The sequence below is a fragment of the Callospermophilus lateralis genome, chromosome 15 (assembly GCF_048772815.1).
Source record: "Callospermophilus lateralis isolate mCalLat2 chromosome 15, mCalLat2.hap1, whole genome shotgun sequence".
NCBI classification, from domain to species: Eukaryota; Metazoa; Chordata; class Mammalia; order Rodentia; family Sciuridae; genus Callospermophilus; species Callospermophilus lateralis.
The window spans coordinates 21375167-21399062 of record NC_135319.1 but is presented as its reverse complement, the minus strand read 5'-3'; the positions used below and the strand labels follow the sequence as shown (position 1 = coordinate 21399062).

At 42.6% G+C, this 23896-nt stretch overlaps 1 protein-coding gene across 1 annotated transcript in view; it reads right to left on the bottom strand.

The window, feature by feature from the left end:
• The window catches only part of Wdfy4 (WDFY family member 4), a 243992-nt gene that overhangs the window by 138000 nt on the left and 82096 nt on the right, over positions 1-23896 (bottom strand). Inside the window, exons 25-35 of the mRNA XM_076834810.1 lie at positions 21998-22159; positions 21359-21450; positions 19277-19376; positions 17148-17353; positions 16227-16396; positions 14139-14264; positions 8197-8361; positions 4910-5113; positions 4193-4304; positions 2834-2991; positions 289-527 (exon numbers count right to left, since the gene is read on the bottom strand). Of these exons, the coding sequence (XP_076690925.1) occupies positions 289-527; positions 2834-2991; positions 4193-4304; positions 4910-5113; positions 8197-8361; positions 14139-14264; positions 16227-16396; positions 17148-17353; positions 19277-19376; positions 21359-21450; positions 21998-22159 (1734 nt within the window). The remainder of the gene's footprint in view (positions 1-288; positions 528-2833; positions 2992-4192; positions 4305-4909; positions 5114-8196; positions 8362-14138; positions 14265-16226; positions 16397-17147; positions 17354-19276; positions 19377-21358; positions 21451-21997; positions 22160-23896) is intronic.

The window sequence follows — 23896 nt, the reverse complement described above, 5'->3', positions numbered from 1 at the left end:
AGGTTCAATCCCTGGTACAAGAAAAAAAAATTAATCAATAAAGTATCTTACAGTGTAGAATTACAGAAATAGGATTAATTATTATTGCAGGATGTTTCTAGTTGCTCAATCATATGAACATGTTTGAGGATTATTTACCATATTATCAAATGCTGCACATAATTTAGACAACTGGATAAACAAAAAGTTTATATCACTTATATTGACCTCAATCTAGTTCCTTCTCAGTCTTCTTTTTTTTTCTATTCTGAACACCAGCAGTCAAGGAAATAAGCAGGCAGCTCCTACCTTCTTTCATTGAGCAGCAAAAGGCAATGCATGAGACACAGGAGGAAGCTGACGTTGGAATTATAGGTGGCAAAGATAATGTCCCAGTGCTCCTGTAGAAAGCCCAGGATGCTGAGAAGGCTGAGGCACTCAGACAGGGACTGCTGGGGCTTGGAGAGGCAATATAGAATGACTTTGTTCAAACTGCTGTATAAAGCACTGATGACAGTCTCTCTTTGAGAAGAGGTATTCTCCATGACCTGAGTCATAAAAATAAGGCACATATAAATACACTTCTGCACACTTTGCAATTTTAGATACTGATCCAGTTTACCATGAAAATAATATGATCAAAAAAATGACATGATCTTAAATTCAAATAGTGCTAATTTCTTCTAGTTTGAGAGTCTGTTTAATAAAATGATAAATAAGGGCAATTCAGAATTTGGGTAAGAACTTGTGTAATTAAAAAGTTTAAAATTTACTACAGTCATATTATGGAAAATAGATTTGGTGGCCAGAGACTTCTGAAATACTGGTAACACAGTTGACATTCAGTTTATGTGAATATGCTATTAGTAATATCTAATTGTATTAATAATTATTTTCATGTATAGATTATTTACAATATTCCTGGTTATGCTAAGTTTTATTTCCATTGATTTGAATACATTTAAATACATTGCTTCATGTAAATGTCTTAACACCATAAAGTGGATACTAAGATAACCCCACGTTAGGGATAAGAAGTCAAGGCCAGAGAGGTTAGGTGGTCAGCAAGAGCAAGGGTCAAAGATACACTGGACACTTGAGCCATGCCCTTAACCACGATATTGTCTAAAGGGAATGGAGTCCAGTGTATTTTTTAGTTTATGAGAAACTTAGAGGGGGAGACAGTTCTTGATTTGCAGCCTCAACACTGATTAGTTCATACATGTTGGGCTTCGGTGAAAACAGTTCACAGATCACAAATCACATGCAAAGTTTCTAGTCTATTAGAAAGTCACTTGTTAGTCAAAGGTTGCTCCCTTGGAATTTTTTAAGTAGTGCAGGTGTTTCTCCTCCATGTAATTCAGTTTGATTTCAACCTATTTTAATCTGGGAGTCAAGTCTTTTTCCCTCTTCTCTCCTGCTCCTCCTGCACCTCTCAAACTGAGGTTAAGGGCTGGGGAGAATCGAGGTCCTGGTGCCTGGCACCACCTAAATGCACACCAGTCCTGGCAGGTACATGCTCTTCGGAATTGGTTCTGAGAATTTCTTTGACCACCAGAAACTCTTTTCATTCTCAACACAACTTCCCAAGGATCTGATTTTAATCTTCCCGGAGCTGACAAGAAACTCTTTCTCCCTTCTTGGAGTCATTCGTGAAAAAACCTCTCAATATATTATTTTCAGGTTGGTTTCAACCTATACATCACCCAGAACAGCATTGTGCTGAGACCCAGTCCTGGGATCTGTGGGTGGCAGTTCTAGTGTGATAAGAGAAGGTCCTTTCCAAGAGTCACAGACATCCTACAGGCAGGACAACTTTGATAATGAGCACCTCATCGCATGAGTTCAAGTAAAGAGCTCACAGCAGCTTGTCAGCAAAGGTCCCCAGCATGCAGTGGGAGGCAGGGATCTAAAAGAGGCCCCTTTCAACTCTAGGAGTTTGGGATTATAATTTTCTCTGTGAACCTGTGTATATCTAAGGATGGCTCTGTAGGCATGCATTTGCTTGTGCGGCTATGAACAAGAATAATAGGACTTGGTAAAAATGGAGTCCTGCCTTGATTTCCAGAGGGCAGAAAGATTAACAGATGGAAGTAGATATTATGGATCTGGAGACTCTCATGCTAAATGAAGTAAGCAAGTCCCCCCAAAACAAAGGTGGAATGTTTTCTGTGATAGGTGGAAGCTAACTCACAATATGGGGGTGAGGGGAAGAACAGAAGTGCAGTAGATTAGACAATGGGGGAATGGAGGGAAGAGAAGGGGGATAAGCAAAGGAAAGATAGCAGGAGGAATCTGACCTAGTTTCCCATGCACATAGATGAAAACAACCCAGTGAATCCCACCACCATATACATCCATAAGAATGGGACTCTAATTAGAATAAGATATAGTCCATGCTTGCAAAATTATATTAAAATGAATTCTGGGGTCATGTAGAACTAAAAAGAACCAATTTTAAAAAAGAAAATAGGCCCTTTAAGTCGAAGACCTTTTGACCTGTTCATTGCTCATAAGAAATAACAATACTTAAGGTTAAACCAACAATCATGGTAAAAACTCAAGTGGAAGGAAGTAAAGTCTGAGAGGGACAGAGGTCAGGTGCCTTGCAGGGAGCTGAGGCTGAGGAGTATCTCCAGGGGTCCTGCAGGTAAGCCCTGCAGGGCACTCAATAGCCACCAGGAATTTCCTGGGTCTTAAAGAACTGCTTTCTTCCTCCCACCCAGCTCAGATTCTGTTTCAGCAAAGGACAAAATTTCAGCTGGACCAAAGGAGCAATGACCAAGTATGTCACATAGACTCCTGGTCAGTCACAAAGAGGTGTCTTGTTATCCTAGCCATCCCAAGTTCTTACCACCATGATGTGCTCTGTGATGAAGAGAAGAATATGTCTGGGGTCTGCTGAGAAGATCCCACCATACAGCTTCTCCACCAGCTTCTGGGTGAAGTAGGAGATGTTTGATAGAGAAGGAGCGGCAGCAGCTTCTATGTTTGGCTGAGGCTCTTTACTGCCTGAGTCGAGTAGAGATAGACCAAGATAAGAATCTAAATATGCTTCTCTCCACAACAATCTCTGGGCCCCTCCTCATAACCAGCCATGTCTTACTCATCTCTGATTCCCATTGTTCCAAAGGTGGATTCTTTTATTGAACACCCCAACAAAGTATATTGATCTTGATTAATCTGGCCAGTGATAGAAACCAAGCTGTGAGAAAGGCAAGAGGAAGTATTTCTTCCAGTGACTCTTCAGAATAAGGATGGAGGAGAATTTAATGCCTGATGCAAATGAGAAGGCACTGTGCTGACCTGAGTTCTTGCTGTTGCACTGGAAGAAGATACAGCCATAAAGCTGATCGTGCATTTGTGCTCACACTTACAAGCACTGTGCTTGGATGAGTGTGTGGTGATCTCAGCTAATCTCTAGAAACACCCTGTGAATCAGCTACAGTAGTTGTCATCCTCCCTCAGAGACTCACAGATCCAGGCCTTTGCCCTGGGTCTCACTGCTGTCCATGGACATAGCCAGGACCCACAGGGGCTTCCCAACCACACTGAATTCACTGCTCTGCTTCTCTCACACATCAAGCATTCCAGGAGAAAGACCAGAAAGCTAGGGTTTTCATGTTGTGGCAAGACAGAATCTAGGAGATAAGTCATGTAGCTAGGGATTTCTGTGTCTCAAAAACTACAGAAAAAATGTTTGTTTAAGCTCCCTGAGAAGGGGCAGCTGCCCTGGAACTGTTTTTTGATGAAGTCTCCAGCTCAAATTATGAAGAGCAAAGGCAGCATCTTAATCCAGCTTCATTTGTTCAAGAAACATTTGTCAAGTACCTATTCAGTACCCAGACACAGGTGCACAGCACAAGATGCTGAGCAGAAGACCATGGAATCCCTGCTGTTTGGACTTCTCTTATGGGAAGGGGTCACATTTATACTGAAGCTAAAGAAAAGTCAATTTTAACCCAGAGGACAGGATGACCTTTTGTCTCCAAGTGGCACAGTGATGGCAGGGGTGTCATGGAAAGCAGAAAGCATCTCATCCTTCATTGGGCAGGGGTCAATGAGCTCTTGTTGCAGATACATGGAGGGTACGCCCAGATGGAGGATGAGGTACCCCATAGTCAGAATCAGGAGTAAGCATGAATACTAGCTTTCCTGATTAGCCATCAGCAGCTGAATGCCGGAAACAGGAAGGACCAAGTCATCCACTCACCTCTGAGTGCCATGTTGCCTCCACTCATGATGTGGAATATTTCCATGGTAGAAAGAAGGACCTCAGACTGGAAGTCACGCTTCTGTTGGCTGGTGGCATTGTCTGGACAAGCCTGGAAGCACAGGCTGGGACTGAGAAAGCAGTCGCATAGCCATAATGTCCCCTTAACCCCTTGCCCAGCAGGTGCAATAGTACCCAGCTGACCACTCACAACTAGGCCTCCTCCAAGGCATTGCTTTCTGCTCACTGAGCTGCCTTATCTAGTAGGCAAGACCTACTTCCAGGGGTAAATAGCTGGGGGAGTCCACAGTCAAAGGTCACCTGGCAGGTGCCCAAGATGAGGCTGACTATGGGACACAGAGTGTACCAGCACCCCCTTGAGACCAGGCTCCAGTGGGAACCACCTCTAGGAGAACATCTTCCCCTTCCCTCTGCTCCCCTTTCTCCTCCTGACAGCAGTCCCTACAATATATCATTTCTATAACACCCTTACCTCAGGCTCAGTTTCCAAGGACCCTGCCCTTATTCTTCTATTCACCTGGCACTCTGCTAGGGCCTGAAGTTCATAAACATCCTCCCAGATCATGAGGTGGTGACTCCACCACTGGCCAGCCAGCATCTTCAGGCCTGGCCATCCCTTGCCCTTGCAATGCCCTTTGGCTCCCAGACCCACTCCCATAAAAGACAGCCCAGCCATAAATACCCTTTCCAACCCACCTCCAGAAGCACCTCCAGTGGCAGCCACTGCTTGGGGCTGGGGGTTCCAAGCAGGAGCTCCCTCAAGAGGATCTGAGTGAAGTCTCTCAGCTGCCTCCGGGCAGGGTGTGACTTGACAGGAGCCTGGAGACCTTCCTTGGGGCTGTCACCTTCAGAGACAGTCCCAGGACTGCTGGTGTTCCGGGTGGACTCAGCCGCAGGCCCCTCAAAGACAAGAGAACCCTAACATGTGTGGCCTGGAAGCTCTTTCACATCTGTCTCTGATGGGAACATGCAGAATTATCATCATACCCATTGACATGGGTGGAAACTGAGGCTCTGCCAAAGTATGATTTGCCCACAGCCTACTTGCCTATGGCCACAGTTACCACTGTGGTCTGAGACTCTAACTGAGATAGGTTGATATTGTGCAAAAAAAAAAAAAAAACTGAGCCACCAAGTCAGAAAGAACTGCAGGGCTCTGCAACGAAATCCAAAATCAAAAAATCCAAAATTGGGGCAAGTTGCTTCACTCCTCCAAGCCAGCTGCCTATCTGTTAAATAGCAATCATAAAAACCACCCTCACAGAGGATTTGTGGAAAGGAAATGAGAGAATAATAGATGCAGCAATGCCTGGCAGCTTGGTAGGGGGTCAGTGGACATTGGCTTCCACCTTGCAATGGCGTCTCCACCTTTTCCTCCTGCCCAGGCCCTGCTCATGTTGACAGACAGGACCTTCAGGTAGGAAAGATGGAGAAGCAAAACTGTAGAATCCTTTCCCTGAATCCCTGAAGCACTTCAGCATTCACTTCCTCATTTGAGGTTTATAAAAACAGGGGATAGAGGAGACAAGGGTCATTACCCCAGATAGTCCAGGAGGACCTGGAGATGCAGGGAGGCCGAATGACACACCCAAGGACACGCGGCCAGGGACTCCTGACTCCCGGCCCATGAACTTTTCATGCGCGTTCATCTGTTGGCACCTCCCTTTGCTCATTCATAAAATTAATGCCGCCGTTCTTAATTAAGCCATAAAACGAATTTAATGGCACCTAGGGAGGTGGCGACTGCATTAATTAGCTCCATGCGGCCTCAACTGGAAAGATGCCATATAAATTCGTAGCAAATCGAAGGCTTTTGGCTGCCAGCCTTCTGTGTGGGGAGGGTCTGCAATGCTTTCTGTGCAACAAAGGCCTAGCGAGCTGACTTGGAGCTGGGACAAGGCAAGAGAGTGTCATGAGGGAGAAGCACCTTGGAATTGGAGCTAGGAACCCCAAGACAGGGCCCAACCAGCCCACTAGGGTGTTTGCTGGCTGCAGAGGTGACTTTTGGGTCAGTCCTATGCCAGTGTGCTCAACTGGAGCCTCGACTCAGTAACACTGTTCCTTGGGGGTAGGGGCTGAGATGGGCATCAGGACTGAGATGCCACATCTTGTCCCCTACAGAGGAAGTGCCAAGGAGATTGCAGGAAACAGACTGTAAAATTGTCCCTCTTCCCTCCCTGGTCGGAGCCACCTGAGTTTCCCTGTGTCGATCCCACCCCCACCCCCACCTCCACCTACAGCTTCAGCCCGAAGGGCCTTCCTGTGACTATCATTGCCTTTTGTTTATTCTTAATTTCCTAGTAAGTTACTCGAGTTTATATTAATCCATCAAAGCATTTTGAAACCATTTTATCTTTTTGCAAATCCTCTTGTCTTTATATGTAGTCTAATTACAGTTGTCCCTAAGTATCTGTGAGGAATTTGTTCCAGAAACCTCTGAGTACAGCAAATTCCACAGACGTTCAAGTCCCTCACATAAAAAGGCATAGTATCTACACATACCCTAGGTACAACCTCCCATGTACTTTAAATTATCTCTAGATTATTTATAATGCCTAATGCAATGTAAATGCTATGTAACTGTTTATTATAAATCTATTATTTAGGGAATGTTGGTGGGGAAAAACATATACACATTCAGTACAGACCAAAAAATTTTTAAATATTTTCTCTCTGAGGTTAATTGAATCCCTGATGGGGAACTCATGGATTCAGAGGGCTAACTGTACTTTTCAATTTTATTTAGTTATTTAACTTTATTTTAAACCCATCACATGGGTTTAAATGTAAAAAACTCAGGCTTTGGGGTGAGAGACCAAAATTTAAATCTTAGCTCTATTGCATGTTAATCCCAGGAACTGTGACATACTTTGTTCTCTCAATCATTTTGTGAGATGAGACTTATGAGCACCACTTTGTCTCTGAGTCTCATATTTTTCTTTCCTCTTTCTGATTGCTGTTAGTGTTATGTGAAGCACCAGGTTTGGGACCAATGTGCCAACATGGACACACCCCTGGGAAAGGTTAGCTAAGAGAACATTTCTCCCTTTCATTTTATGATTTAGCAAATGATTATGGAACATACACTCCATGCCTAGCTCTGTGCTTGTCATGGGTAGGGGTGTGTGTGTGTGTGTGTGTGCGTGTGTATGTGTGTGTATGAAAGAAATAGACAGACAGACCAACAGACACTGACAAATAAACCCAGAACCTAACACATACTAGGCAAGTGCTCTCCCATGGAGCTACACCTGCAGACCTTTGTGTTTTTTATTTTGAGACAGGGTCTCCTAAGTTGCTGAGACTGGAATCAAATTTGCCTCAGCCCCCAAAGTTATAGGAATATCAGGTGTGTGCCACTTTGCCTAGTTGCTTGTCCTGGATTATAAACCCCCCAATTTGGGATTATAAATCCTTCAACTTGGCTGCCCCTTGACTTGCTGGGACCCCCTGTTCATCTTAAACTCACATCTTCCCTAAGCTACTTCTTCAACTGCTCATCACGGAAGACAGAAGACCCAAGTTGGTCCTCATCCTCCCTGGTTCTTCTGGCTCTAAGCTGGTCCTTCACAAACCTACCACCTGGAAGGGGATCTGAGTTATGTCCTAAGGGGCCTGCAAACAGGACAAAAGTACTACCCCTCCCCTGAATGGCACATCGGCAACAGGCTTCCTGGAAAAGGATTCACTGTTTCCTATTACCAGTATGTGAATATTCCATATAGAATTGGACTTGATCTACCATCAAATTTCTCATTCCTAACAATTCAAAAAAACGATTGAGTCCCAGAGCTGAAAATGACCTCTAGTTACATCTCAGCCAAGAAAAGGAAAATTACCCAAGTTGTTTATTGAATGTTCCAGTCAAGTTGCTTTAAGTGTATTTTAACTTTGGGAGGTGGGGAGGAATTTAGCCTCTCACCCATGAAGGATGGTGAACTTCACACCTGCTCTCTCTGGTACAGGGCAGCGGCACGCCTTACCTTTTCGGTTCCCAAGGGGAAGGTGACTATGGCCAAGGTCTGGAGAAACTCTGGGGCCCGCCACGCCGGGTCCTGGGAGTAGGTGCGGTGTACCAGGCTGAGGAAGTGCAGCACGGTGACTGGGAATGTCTGTTCCCAGGTGCTATCTTCAGAACCTGTCAAGGGCTGAGGACACAATCCATGAGACACAGTGTATGGCAGCATGACTGGGGCTGCCTGAGTCAGCCAGAGGAATGGAAATCTCAGGAGAAAACTTCCTTATGGAGGCTCTCCAAAAGACATGCTCTTGTAAGTCACCTAAGACTGCAGGTTGGCACTGGGTACTGCATGATAACCAGGGAAGGGTTTACTACGTGTGGACACAGTGCTTAACACCCATTCCTCTTCTACCCTCTGCAATAGTCTCTGTGTTTACTCTTGTTTTACAGAAGAAAACACAGAGGCCCAGAGAGGTTCCATTGCTTGTCATACAGTGGGTAAGAATCAGAGCCAGGAACTGAACCCAGGAGATTGGGTATGAAATTTGCTGCTTTCCCACACAATCCCTAAGTGATTAGACATGGCACACTGTGCTCAAGGGACTTGCCAGTCTTCCCTAGCCCAGTGCTCAAGGGACTGGCCCATCAGAGGTAACCCAGACTTCCCAGGACTCAGTGCTGATGTTCCCACCTATAGACTCTCACCCTGACTTTCCTGCCAGCCAGGGGGTCTGGAATGGATCATGTTGTACTGAGCTGGTGCCCAGGCACCTGCCAAGGCATCAGTTTTCCCACACATCATGAGCTCTCTCCCTGCGGATCTTGGCAACATGGCCAAACCTCTACCCTGAATCCTGACTGAGCCCTCGTAACCTTCTACAGCTCAACTCCCTTGACAGATTGCCCAGTCACTCTGTCCAGAGACTCAGCCGAGCCCAACCAGGGTATCCAGTTGCTGCCCAAGTTTTATTGTCCTGAATGGATAGAATACAGGAAATTTGAAAACTTTTTTCAAATTTGATCAACCCCAACCTCAGGATCATCTGCTGCGTGGCCACGTTGGCAAACAGACTGAGTGACACTTAGCCTACTCCTACCAACACTCTAAGTGGCCATCAGTCCCTTCCTTTGAGTCTGGTTACTCAGAGCCAGCCCCTCCTTTGCATGGCTTCCTCACGTCCCTTCCAGCCTGACTCTCAGTCCTGGCCTGGTAAGCTCAAGTTAGAATACCATGTTTGCTTAGTAGCTCCCAAGTGCCTGGACCATGTCTCAAACTGGGAAACTCAATTCTAATTGTAGAAAAAAGACAAGACATGTGGGGTGAATGGAATCACATGTCCAGAATCCAGAGAGAGCTTGGGATAGGCTGGGGCAGGGAGGCAGAGAGAAAGAATTCTGAAGCCACCTGCATCTGGATCTCTTATAGGTTCTTACAGCACAATATTAGATTTATAGGTGAATATGAGAAATAAAAGGTGTTCAGAGAGCTTTCTCTGTAGTTAGTCAATCTGGATGGAACTCTGCCTTTGCCACCTACTAATAAGCATAGCCTTGGACCAGCTTCCTCATCTCCCTAGACTTTGAGTTCCAAGTCCAGAAAAAGGATCATACTATGGCCTATTTCAGAAAGTTATAATGAGGAGCAAATGAGGCATTTCAGTGATGCAGCTTATTTTTGCAATGACTAGCACAGGGTAAATACAGAAGAAGCTAGAAGGTGAGGTCATAAAGGAGGATTTGCCCTTTCAAAAGAAGAATTTGGATTTGATCTGCCAAGTAACAGAGACTCCCTTGAAGGTCAAGGCTTGGACATGACCTAGAATCATGATGCTTATGCTGGACACACGTGCCTCCACTGTGCCTGAGCTCTGTGACCTTGCTTGGATGAATTAACCTCCATAACTTCTGTTTCTACACCTCCACAATGGAGACAAAGCTGTCTCTTCCAAAACACTGTAACATGCCGCAAAATTTCTAAAATCAAAACCACTAACAATGCAAAAAACTGACAAGGATGTGGAGCAACTAAAACCCTTCCAGAAAAAAGGTGGAGAGAATGTAAATTGGTTTTTCCACTTTGAAAAACTATTAGGCATTATTTACTAAAGTAAGTCATGTGTGTAACTGATGACTCACAATTTCACTCCTGGGATATATTTCCAACAGAAAGGAGTGCATATGTCCACCAAAAGATAGGTATATGGATTGAAACAAGCCAGAATGGTTGTGATTAATTATCACAAGAAAATACTATTCAACAGTGGAAAAAATGAATTACTGATAATATAACCACATGAGTGAATCCCAAAATGTAATGATGAGTGAAAAAGGCCAGATGCAAAAGAATATGTACTGTCTGATTCCATTTACATCAAGTTCAAGGACAGGCAGCCAAATCTGTGGTTTCCACTGGTCAAGGGTGTAATATCAAACAAAGTTACAAAAAAATTAAACTGAACTTTTCGAATTAGTTATTCCCACAATTAGGTTTCTAGTCTTTTTCTCTTCTCCTTCTAGTTTTTGCCTTTTATATTTAGATACTTGTCTGCTGTTCTTGGTAAAAGATACTTTCACGACGGGTATCACCATTGTACTGAATCCATGAGTAGCATCATTCTCATTGCATATGTTTGTCATTCCAACACATATAAGAAGGCTGGGTCTTGTTTTTTATCTAGTCTAAAAATCACATCTTTAATATATGAGCTTAACTTTTTATACTTACTGCTATGATGTGAATTTTTGGTCTTACATTTTTACTACTCTTATCATATTACACATTTTTCTTGTTTTGAATAGCTTATGCAACAAACTTTGCTTGTTTATTTTTCATGACATTAACTGATTATGTAAGTGACAGATTCCTTATCTTATAAACAGAAAATAGACATTTAAGGAACCCCCAAAATAATTGTACATTAGGCCTACAATAGAATGAATACATTTCTCAAAGATGAAAAATATACATATCTTATTATCTAACTAAGACAAAAATAAGACTAGGATAGATAAAAATGAAAAAAAAAAAAGCTTAACCACATGCACATTAGAAAAAGTCATCAAAGGAGTTTTAGAAAACAATAAAACTGGAAAGGCCAAATATAAAAATATTAGAAATTGAAATAAAAAAAATCAGGAGACTGATAAAGATATACAAAATCTAGTTCTTTAGGGCTGGGGATGTGGCTCAAGCGGTAGCGCGCTCGCCTGGCATGCGTGTGGCCTGGGTTCGATCCTCAGCACCACATACAAACAAAGATGTTGTGTCCACCGAGAACTAAAAAATAAATATTAAAAAAAAATTTTTTTTTAAATCTAGTTCTTTAAACCCATAAGACCAGCTCCTGAACAGGAAGGGTGTGGTAAAGAAAAAGTAGGAGGAGCCCTCAAACTAAGAATAAGGAGAGAGAAATAATACATAGAAAACTGTGAGTTAGAAGAGACCCTACAGTTTGGACCCCGAATGTCCTCCAAGAACCCGTGTGTGTCAAAAACTTAGTTTCCAATTTGGTGCTATTTGGAGATGGGTGGAGACTTGAAGAGATAGAGGACTAGCGGTGAGGTCTTTAGGTCATGAGGGGTAGAACTCAAAGGGAATTGTGGGACTTCGGCTCTTCCACTTCCCCTTTGACCCAGCTTGGTGATAGATTAGGCAGTTTTGCTCCATCACACACTCTTGCCATGATGTGCCACCCAGGCCCAAAGCAACGAGGCCAACTAAACTGAAACCTTTAAAACTGTGAGCCAAAATGAACCCATTTTCTCATTTCAGGTACTTGTTTGTTATAGCAATGGAAAGCAACACAATACCATTTGTACAAACTGAGTAAACGGGTAGTTATTTTTAAAGATCAATTAACTAAACTGGGTTAAGAAAACATTTAAAAGACTAAACAAGTCAATAATCAGGGAAAAAATTCAGATACAGCCAGTTTCATAGAAGCATTTAAATAATATATGAATTATAGATTAAACATCTACTTGAATACAAAAGAAATAAATTATTAATATAAAACTAGCATAATATTGATATCAAACCTTCACAAAGATAAAACAAAAAGAAATCACTAGCCTAATATCATTTATAAATATGCATACAAAATCATCAATATACATTTGCAAAAACAGAATAAGGAAGTACAATTAAAAAACAAGAGTAATTGAATGAGAATTCAAAGAATTCTACTGATGTAATTCATCACAGGTAACTAGTAAAAAGAAAAAAGCATAAATCATCTAATTTCATGCTAAAAGACCTTTTAAAAATTTTCCTATTTACAAAAAGTACAAAATGTGATCTAGACTGTCTCAGCACAACCATAGACAGAGCAAAATAGAAGGAGAAAGAAAGAGAAGTTGGCAAAAGATGAAAGAATAAACCAGCAATTTACATGGAAATACATAGTGTTAATAAACTTATAAAATGGTTTTAAACTTATTAAAAATAAATGCAAAAGAACCTAACTATGAAACTATCATCCACTTGCCCATATTGTTGAGACTATGAGGCTGGGCCTAAGTACTTCTATACAAGATATTGAGATGTATATTAAATGGTGGAATACATATATGTGTGCAATCTTTCTGAGAAGTGCATCCAATAGAAAAATGCATAAAGTGCTCTTTGACCCACTATCCTGCACTCCAGGAGGCCATCAAACAAGAAAGAACAGATGATTTTTCAAGAAAGTCCATTATAGGATTTTTTATAACAAGCACTTTGAAAATTAACATAAATTTTTATTATAAATAGAGGTGATTCCTATGTTTTCCCACTTTATTGAGATGGAAATATGTTCACAAAAATGTGGATGGAAGAAAGGCAAAAAGAATTTTTGTGATCTCATCCTCTATAAGGATAGGATGTGACCTTCAGGAAATGTCCAGAGGAATGATCCACTAAAGTTCACAGAGGTCATATCTGGTATATGTCAGGTGATTTTTATTTTCTGCTTTTCTATTTTGTTTAAATGTTAAAGAAGATAATTGTGTATCATTTTACAAAAAGCAATGAAGTTTCTTCACACAATCAAGCTCCCAATTGTACCCTTGATGTCTGCAGAACAAAGTTGAACCTTTCATGTAAGATCACACTGATGTGACTACTAATTCCTCCTGTTCACCGGCCACATGTTCTTCTCTCCTCACACTTGCTTCCAGGTCTAAATTAACACCAAACACCCATGTCTAGTGTATCTCCAATCAAAGGCTACCTACTACAGAAGCCTCTGCCATGTCTATAGCTGGTAGCCACCTGCCTTTTCTAAGACAGGTCTTTACCTCACAGGTCATTCTTGGTCACTCCAACTGTCCTGGTAGGGGTTGAGTTACTTGGAAGGAGAGGCCCCTCTTCCACTTCAGAAATCTTTCCGTTGACTAAAGGCAGTAAATCTCCCAGGGAAGAAAACCAAATGTTTAAATAAATGAGAAATAAGTGTCTCTTGGCAATCTAACTTACCTCTTCCATTTTATCTTGTTTATTACCAGATGCTATGGTTTTAATATGACCTCTGAAAGTTCGTGTTGGAAACTTAGTCCTTAAGTTCCTATGCTAATGGTATTTGGAAGTGAGGCCTTTGGGAAGTCATTAGAATTAAATGAGGTCATACGCGTAGGGCCTACATTATGGCATTAGTGACTTTATAAGAAGAGGAAGAGAGCCCAGAGCTAGCACACTTTCTCTGTCTTACCATATGATGCCCTCCACCATGTTATGATATAGCAAGAAAGCCCTCACAAGATGCCAAAAAGATACCAATGCTATGCTCTTGGACTTCACAGCCTCTAAAACTGCGAGCTAAATACCTCTGTTTATTATAAATTATCTGGTATCTGGCATTTTATTATAGCAACAAAGAATGGACTAAGACATCAGCATTTCTGGGAAGCTGCTGAGAAGAGTCAAGATGACCTTTCCAAACTTGCCTTCCCAACAGAACCTCTGGAGTAGATAATGAATCTCACCTGATTCATGGTGGCTTTCAGCATTTCTAGGAGCAGCAGGGCCCCTTCTGTGCACAGTCCATCCCGGAGGACTTCTTGCTGGTGGTGATTCTGCAGGAGCCAATGAAGCATGGCATCTAGGCTGTCCTTAAGAAGAAAGCAAAGGCCATAAGGAGACTTGTGGAAACCAACAGGACCAGCTTTGTAGCCAGTGCTAGCATTTCCCAGGAAGTCCCAAGGGAAAAAGCAAAACAGCATAGCAGCAGCCTTAGTGGTTAGCCCATATGGAAAATTCCAGCTTGGTTGATGGTCAATAAGAGAAACACACCCCCAAGAAGGTGCTGAAGACCCACTAGCAACTTGTAGCAATTTAGTTCTTTGGGGCTGGGGTATAGCTCGATGGTAGAACACTTGTCTAGCACATGTGAAGTGCTGGGTTCCATCCCCAGCACCAATAAATAAACAATAAATAAGTAAATAAAATTTCTTCAAAAGCTTAGTTCTTTTGGTTTGACTTCATAAGTGCTCAATGTCTTAATTAATTTTAATGCCTTTTAGTAAATTAAATTATATAAGCATAGGATGAATTCAAAGATTCAGGGGAAAGTACAGTATAGAGGAAACAGTTTAGAGTTTAGAATCAAGAGGCCCTGCCTTTTCCTTTTTAATAGCCTAGGAAATATAACTGCCGTTAAGTTTTCTTCTCTATGAAATGGAAAGTCACATTATCTACCCCATGGGATTGTTTAAATATCAAGCAAAATAAAATATGTAAAGCATGTATCATATTTCCTGACACTTAGTAGATGTTTGTTTCCTATCATAATACATTGTTAGAGAAACAAAAATTCAGGTCTTTCTAAACTTAGCATAGTTTTATTCAGAACTTTATCTTGAAGTGTGAGCTACCCTATTAGTGTACATCAAAGATTTAAATCTTGTCAAATATAAGGATATGCAAGAGAAGTGAATTTTTAACTTTCTCTGCCAAGCCATGTCCTTTCCCTATTTCAATTCAGCTCAGTTAATTCTACTTAAGATCAAGAAACAATTTCCAAATCTGATATTTGTCAGGTGCCTAGAAAGGTGAGTTTAAAAACAATGGTGGGATCTATCCTTCTGGAGCTGTATCTAAGAGGTACCTGTATTTGGTGCCATCTGAGGAAATGCCTGGGGTTCTATGTAGAAGGTAACACCGGGGCTGAGTTCTGGGGGAGGACACTCCCACCAGGCAAGTGATGGGGGAGAAAAGAATCAGTAAGGTCACACAGGTCAGGTGAGCACAAAGCAGCTGGTCTTAATGGGGTGATGATCCAACACAGTCACATCATGAAGAAAGGTAAGTTGGAGTTAGGTTGGAGAGACAAGCTAGGTCCCCAAGATGCTAGCTCTAGAGCTCAAACTTGGTCTCGTAGGAATGGAATCCAAGTAATTAATACTTGGACTTGGTGTGAACAAGTGAGAGTATGAATAGTGAGATGGTGTGCACAGTGGGTGTGAACTCCTCTTTGGAAAAACATGGCCAAGGAGAAACAGGAAAGTGTTAAATAGGGTAACAGTTGCTAAAGGTTGATAATTTAACATACCTATAGTCTGTGAGGAGAAAATCATTAGAAAAGAAGAAACTGAAAGGATGGATAAGAAAGGTAAAGTATGGAATGAGTAGACCAGGGAAGTTAAAGGAAGCCAAAAGCAGCCTTGGGAAACCTCTTCCAGTAACCATGGAGAAAAGTTGGTGAATTGATGAAGAGGTCATAACTAAGTAGGTGGTGGAGATGGGTTGCTGAGGCATGGACACTCTATCATCAAGTAACGTCCCTGTGTCTGTAAAGAGAAAAAAAAAATTAAAAAGAGCCTGATGTCATTCATATTTGCTGAGGGGGTGGAGGTGATGGAAGGCAGAGGCTGAGGAAGTCACAGGGCTGATGGTCAGGTATTTGAAAGCTGTCCAGGGGTATGGGATCGCTATAGAAGGAAAGAGATCAAACACAGTTCTAGTTAGTAGAAGTAGAGGGAGGTAAGCATAGAGAGTCTTAGGGAATTGCCTTAATCACATGGGATCAGAAAACAAAGTGTGTCCCTCTTCCCAGGGGTGATCGAAGAACCTACTTTCGGACAGTCCATCAGCTCTGTAAGTGACGTCTGTAGGAAGAAGGTGGACACAATGAGGTAGACTTCAGGAATATGAACATGCAGGGCCAGAAAGGCAGTCAAAACACGGAACCCAGGAAGCAGGCGGGGGCTCTGGTCAGGTACAGAAGGATGGCTCTTCAGGTTGTCTATTGATCCAGGGGAAAAAGCACAAAATCCAGGTTGAGAACAACTGCTCTGGTCACGGTGGGAGTAGACATATAAGGGAACCCCGGCAGCCCACCATACCATAGAAACACTTGCTAAAATATATGTTAGCATAGATGAGCACAAGAAAGTGCTCAATGATAATTCCTTTTCCTGTTGTTGACATGCTCATTCATTCATTCATTCACTCATTTCAAGACAGATAATAGACGCCAACTGTGTAGGAAGCAACAAGGAACTTCATATAAAGCAACGAGGATATATTACTCAAAAGTACAAAGGATTACAGACATTCATGAAGCTTACAGTGTAGCGGGCCCCTGCAGACATTAAGCAATTGAATACCTAAATTAATATATGCTTCAGAATAGAAACAGCACTATAGAGGAAAATAATAGGAGCAGAGAGAATTAACAGAGGTGCCAATTCAGGTGGGACCCTTCTTCTCCTGGAGGAAGTGGCATTTAAATCCACATCTGCTAGAAGAGGCGAGGAAGCAGTGTGTGAAGTGCCCAGTGAGTAAACAGAGTAGGAGCCTTTAAGAAAAGGAAAACAGCCACCAGAGACTGAAGAGCGATGAGGCTATGGAGGGATCCTGCAAGAAAGAGCAAGAGGCTGGGGCTGATCAAGTGCATGGAGCTGCAAAGATCCCAACTGGAGAAGGGCCGGCATGGTCCTCACTCACACCCCAGGATGAGGTGGCCCTCTTGTTGGAGACAGCCATATGCTCACCCATCACAATGTTCTTGCCCTCGGTGCTTCGTTCCACCCAGGATCCTACAGGAAGGCCATCTCTGAATCGCCCACGGAGGGAGGGGTTTGACAAAAAGTGTAGCAGCAGCTTCAATGCCAGCACAGTAGTACTGGCATGCAGGTGGCCCTGCAGGAGCAGCAGGAACCAGTCGGGTCCCAGGTTCAGAAACATCTCTTCTTTTGACCTGGGGGTGGGGCATGGAGGTCAGTAAATACAACCTTTCAGTTCACAAGCAAATGACATGATCAGAAAAGAGAAATAAAGTCCAGCCTCATCAGTCCTTGAGGAAAGGAAAGTTAAAGGTTAGTGTTTGACTATCACTTGATTTTGAAGTGCATATTACGTTTTAAAAGAATGTAAAATAAAATGCTGGCAAGATTGTTGCACTGTTGATGAACTTGTCTACTAATGGCTGTGACCTAATTCATACAACTCCGTTTAAAGCAATTGGTAACTACGTATCAACAGATGCATGCCCCCTTAATATTCTTACTTCACTACTTACACAGTATAGAAATAGTCATCCACCTCATTTAATTACCATCAATATAGTCATGTAAAAAACATAATGTTTATTTACCTTCTTTTTAAAAGACACCTGTCAAAACTCATCTAAATGGAAAAGTCCAATATGTATACATCTTTACCAATTTAGGCCCGAAAAAAAGCATGATGACCCATCATTTAAAAAAATTAATTTTGAAATGATGAGTCTGGAGAATGTTGACTTGCTGGGGGGAACAAGAAGGAACAAAATTGCAGGAATGAGTGGTCATTCCAGCAAGGATGATTGACTCAGCAAAGAACTGGCCTTCTGAGAACCAGAAGCCGGGTTGTGTTCTCACCAGGAATTGTTAGATGAGGCCTTGTGAGGGTGTGGCTGGTATGCACTGGAGTGAGCACTGGACTAGGAGTGAAGAAAGTGTCTGCCCCCTTGTTTACTAACTGGATGACTTTGGCAGAGCACTTGATGTGTGCTCTGGTCATTTTAATCAGTGATGATGATGATGGTAGTGGTGGTAATGAAGGCAATAGAGATGAAGATCATGATGGTGATGGTGAGGATGATAGTATTGATGATGGTGGTGGTGATGGTAAAAGTTAGCTTGTACAGTATTTACAGTATCTCACGTACCGTTCTCAGGGATACCCATCTATTTTTATTCTCATACAGTTGAGCAGAGAAAGGCACACAGGCCCTATGAAACCTCCCCTGTGATTCCAACTCAGAAGGTCCAGATGCCAAAGTCCAGGTGCTCAAGTGCTATACGACATCCCCTTTCAAAAAGATGGAAAAGGAAAGAGCCAACTAGCTCCTCTCCAAGGCATCTTCCAATTTTATCATGTTTTGATTTTAGAAATGTAAAGGCTGGTAAATTTTTAACCACTATTTGCAAGGTTGTTTTACAGATGGGTACGACTCCACCTCCAACCCCAAATACACATACTCACTAAACTGTAAAGAGGAAGAGCAAGGAACTAGGCACACTTGCTCAATGTTGCATCCTGGGAGCCAAGAAGAGTGTCATGCATACAGCAGGAACTTAACAAATAGGTGTTGCATGAACGACTCCGGGATTGCAGGCCAGCAGTGGGGAGAGTTAATGGAATCAGCTTTATCATTACACATTATTTTGAAAGTTAATTGAAGGCAGATACTTCTTTTTTCCAAGTTGGAAAAATAACTAAAGCAACTAACAGTAAATAGCAGAAGAATCTGGCAAGCTTTTTCCTTGATAGATGTTATTTAGGCTAACCATTTCTCCATTCTGTTGTCTGCCAAGGACAGGACATCAAAGTCGGCAATTGTCACAACTGCCAAAACAATAACAATTACATGATAGCAATGGTGACAAAAGGAGTTTATTGAAATTATACCAAATCTGTTTCTAGTTACTCATGCCCATTGAACATTTGCATCAGAATATCTCAGGGCAAGGTCTGGTTTATTGGGTGGAGAGAATATAATTTTCTTTCTGACTAGTGCAGAAAACACATAGCAGAAAACAGACTCAGAGATGCTAAACTTTTCATTAAGAAAAGGTTTTAATACTGCACCCTGTATGAGGCAACCTTCTGCCAAATTGCTCTTCCTGGAGCTACTTACTCAGAGGACAGATGAAGTTGGGGGGAAGATATTACACTGAGCAGCATCTCCAGCAACTGGTTTCGGAGCCAGATTGTCTTTCCAGATGTTTGGCTTCCAGCTACAAAAAAAAAAAAAAAAAAAAAAAGAGAGAGAATTCAGATTTGAGAGAAAACGGATGTAAAGAGACATAATATTTGCTGCAGCATGCAATCATATTCATCAAATGCTTAGTTTACCCAGGAATTGGTGCACGGATGGGACTCAAAATTTTGGCATTCAAATCTAAACTTATATGTAATGCTTATAAAGAATTTCAGGAAATGTTCCTAGAGTTCCCTTTAACTAGAGATATCTTTAATGCTGCTAGTCTCAAAAGAAAAAAATTCCTAAAAATGATAATATTTATCTTTCAGTAGAACTGTTTTTTGGTGTATCATAAGCTACAACATTTCTTGAGCTCCTACTATGTGCTGGTATTGTGGGATTCACTGTGAATGAAGTGGTCAAGACTATGATCTTTGTTCCCTTGATTTCTGCTTTCGATTAACTTCCAGGCTATTTCTTTGCACTTCTATGTTATACTAAAACTAGAAAATGAACCATAGCAGAGGTACATAGATTCAGTGAAAGAAGTAACTTGACTTCTCAAGTGTCACTATTGTTAATCCAAAGAACAGGTAAACAATATTTAATGTGCTTGATTCAAGTTTTAGAATGAAGTCCATAGAAAAAGGGAATTGAAACAAGTAAGCCCACTCTTGGCCTATTATCTATTCCTTCATTCCCTACCTGCCAATAACTTATTATACTACAACCATGCACAGAGATAGGACTGATGAAACAGCTTGGAGGAGCAGAATCAGATGTCCCTCTATTTGGATGCTGGCCCCATCTCTGATTAAGTTCCTAATCTCATTAGACCTCAGCTTCTTCCTCTGCAAAATGGGAATATAGTTCCCATTTTTGAGGCTTGTTCTAACGATAAAAGGTAATATAATTTATCTAAATTGAGTAAAGATGTCCCAGAGAATCTTTTACAATGATTAAACTGTCTGATATTTCTCTGGCCAATAGAGTGACCACTGACCTTGTGTGGTGACTGAATACTTGAAATGTGGCTAGAGTGAAGAACTGAGTTTTTAATTGCATTTAATCTAATTGATTTAAAATTAAATTTAAATGGGCCAGATGCAGTGGCACATGCCTATAATCCCAGCATTTTAGGAGGCTGAGGCAGGAGAATCATGAGCTTAAAGCCAGACTCAGCAAAAGTGAGGCGCTAAGCAACTCCGTGAGATCCTGTCTCTAAATAAAATACAAAACAGGGCTGGGGATGTGGCTTAATGGTCAAGTGCCCCTGAGCTCAATTCCCAATACCCGCTCCCAAAATTTTTTTAATGGATAAATGTGGTTAGAGGCTCCAATCTGGGATAGCCCAGATCGAGAGGGCCTGGGACAAAGCAGTTGTCACATCACCCTGGCAAAGGGAACAAGACAGTGCTGCTGTTCTGTATCTAGGGAGAGAGAGGGACTCAAAGAAATAACAAATTTGTGCATTTCAAGAACCCCACGGGGTTTTTGAAGTACAGGGTGGGTGACTTAATCTGGCCTGCTGGGACTGGGGGACAGCTCATCCAGTGGGGGAGGTTGCAGGGAGGAGTGGGCAGGACGTGGCATTTCCAGAGGAAAAAAGGATATCCAAAGCAAGGACAGAGGCCACACCCACACATGCTGGGATCTGCAAGCACTGGAGTTGAGATTTATCAGGGCACTGGGGTTGGAGGTGATTCAACCAGGAAGGGAGGCCAGAGAACCAAGGATCCCATGTTTTGGTCTATAGGGACCTGACTATCCTGAAGCCCTCAGATCCCACTCCAGGGTTTGAAGCAGGAAGATAGGAATTGATTTGGTGGTCCTAATCATTAAACTCTGGCCTCCCGAGCCACTGCCTTGTAATCACTGCCCAGCTGCAGATACTTTCCCCTTCCTTTCCCTCAGCCCCTCCCTCTGAAAAATGACCTCACAATATGTGCCTCTGGAGGCGTTGTGAAGGTTATCCTGCTGCCTTCAGACAAAGACATCTGGGAAAGGTCCTCTCACCAGGCATGGAAAGTTCCTGGGCTCCATCTACGCAGATCTGCCTCTCGTTCACTGATGAAGGCTTGAGGGTGTACACGATAAACAGCCCAATCCTTTATGCCACAGGGAAAAAGGACAAGCTCAACAGGGGCTCAGTGCATGTATCCTAATCTCACATAAAAGAAAAGTGTTTTCTAAGTGATCCACCCAAGGACCGAGGGAGGGTTTGAGGGGAACTGTGATATTCTATGATCAATACAATATTTCCAGAGACTTCTAGAATTTGTTGGGATTCTTTGGAGGTGTTAACTCTGACTCCTCTAGATCAATATATCAGATAGGCAGCAGGAAAGAGAAGGCTGAGTGTGGTACCAGCGGGGACCATCCTCTGGGAATTCTGCAGGAGGCAGACATTGGCCATCAGCTGCTAAGGATGGCTGTGCTTATGGAAATTCTTGAGCAGAGCCCGGGCATTTGAACACCAGGGGGCAGAAGACTGCTGAGGACACCTGCTCTCACCCTAAGTCTCAGCCTCAAACAGAATCCTCTAGAAGGTTCCAAGTGAGATTGAGTTGAATATGATGAGACAGAGGGGTCTATATTCCCTTATGAAATAGTACGGGGCCCTGCCCTTCACCTCGGGGAAGCTTGGCCAGGTACCTGAGCACATCGCAGATGCTGAAGTGGCTCTTCAGCTGACAGTCCAGAATGGCAATGATGGTGGGGATCTTGGAAGGAGCAAGGCGAGGCTCATTGAAAAGGAAGACAAGCTGAGGTATAAGCTGTGCCTGGTGAGCAACTTCAGCATTCCTGGGTCCTTCCCTGGTGAGCCCAGGAGAGAGGCAATAAAAGGCTTTTACTGTAATGAACCAAATTTGCTGTGTTTCTGCTAAAAAGATTTTCCAAACTAGGCTTGTTCCATGGCCCTCTGACTCCTATGCTCTCTTGGCAACTTGTCAAAATGCCGTCAGACACCCATCCAATATGCGTCTGCCAAGTGCCAGAGTTGCTGGGGCATGTGCCTCCCATCCTCCTACCGCACACTCCCACCCCTGGAAACCGCCTTCAAAGACAAACCCCAATTATTGACTTTTAAATTCCAAGCCTCAGGGAAAACTAATGCTACCCTCAGAAAACTCAGAACAAAGACAGCAGACATAAATGTGACTGAGGAGCACTTCCCAACAACCAGGAGCACAGGGCCCTTCGCAGCCTGTCTGGGTGTGTGATCTTCCTGCCCACCCCAAACCACAAAGTAGATAAACATGCCACAGAGAGTCAAAGGCAAGAAAGACAGAATTCAAGTATCCACATCCCCCTCCTTAGGATAATCACAGAGCCAATTTCCAGTAAATTCTACTCCCCCAAAGAAATAGCTTTCAGGGTAAATGTCTGATTCTAAGAAAACAACAGGTGTAGGTACAGAAAATGAGAAATGGGGGGCAGGGGGTGTGAATTCTGGTGGATTCCTCCTCTTAAACTTTCTTTTTGGTATTAAGATAAATTCTGCCAAGCTCCACATTCCTGAGACACAGGGGGAGTCACTTCTGTGTGATTGACACGTACGGGCTGGACAGGAATAATGTGTATCCCTCCACCTGTGAGCTCTAGCTACTTTCTCTTCTTTTCCTGTCACTGCCGGAGCAGCCTGTCTTTCCATATTCCTTCTCCACAGAATTGTGTCTTATTCTTTTCTAAATTTCCAGCAGTAAGAATGGGGTATGAAATTTAGTGGGTTTATAATAGTTATTCAATAATAATGAGTCCAAGAGAAAAGATGTTTTAAAATGCATTAAAAACACTAAAGGTGCTGATAGTCACTAAGGTGGTCTGGCCATGAGGAAGTAGAGGGGTTGATAGGCTGGCTTTGCTGTCTCCCTTCTCCCTTATTCTGGTCAAAGCCCTGGTGAGCAGTAGACAAATAGATGCAAGTTTTAACTCTAACTTTGGAACTACTTCTTTCTAACCCCTTTTCTCTAACTCCTTCCCATCTGTGCTCTGAGCCAGGCCATGGGACCCAAGTTGGTCCAATGAGACCAGATATGCTCTATAAAGCTGCCTAGCAGCCACCTGGTTGCCAAAGAGAAGACCTGCAGAAATAAGCCAGCTCAGAGGGAAGCATGGGCAGAGTGGGAGACAGAGTTCAGATGAAATCATGGGGGTTCCACCCAGCCTAGGTTCCAACTACCCTTTTTATTGTACAAGCCAATGAATTCCTTCTTCAACTGCTTTTATTTCCCCCTTCCTTCTCTCCTTGCTCTTTTCCCCCTTCCTTCCTCCTTTGGTTTGGGTTGTATTTCTGCCACTTGCAACCAAAAAAAAAAAATCCTAATTCAAAAATTGACTTGAGGATGTCAGTTAGAGGGAGAATGGGCTGATGCAAAATGAGGAATGAAAGTGTTTTCCTTTGCTGGCCACACTTGTTATACCTTGGTTAGATGCTAGCCCCTAAGGCTACAGAAGCTTTTGAGGCCCCAGAATTTCCTCTCCTGAGACCTGTCAGAGGAGAGAGATCTGTTCTACACACATGATCTGCTGGGAAGGAATGTAGTCATCCTG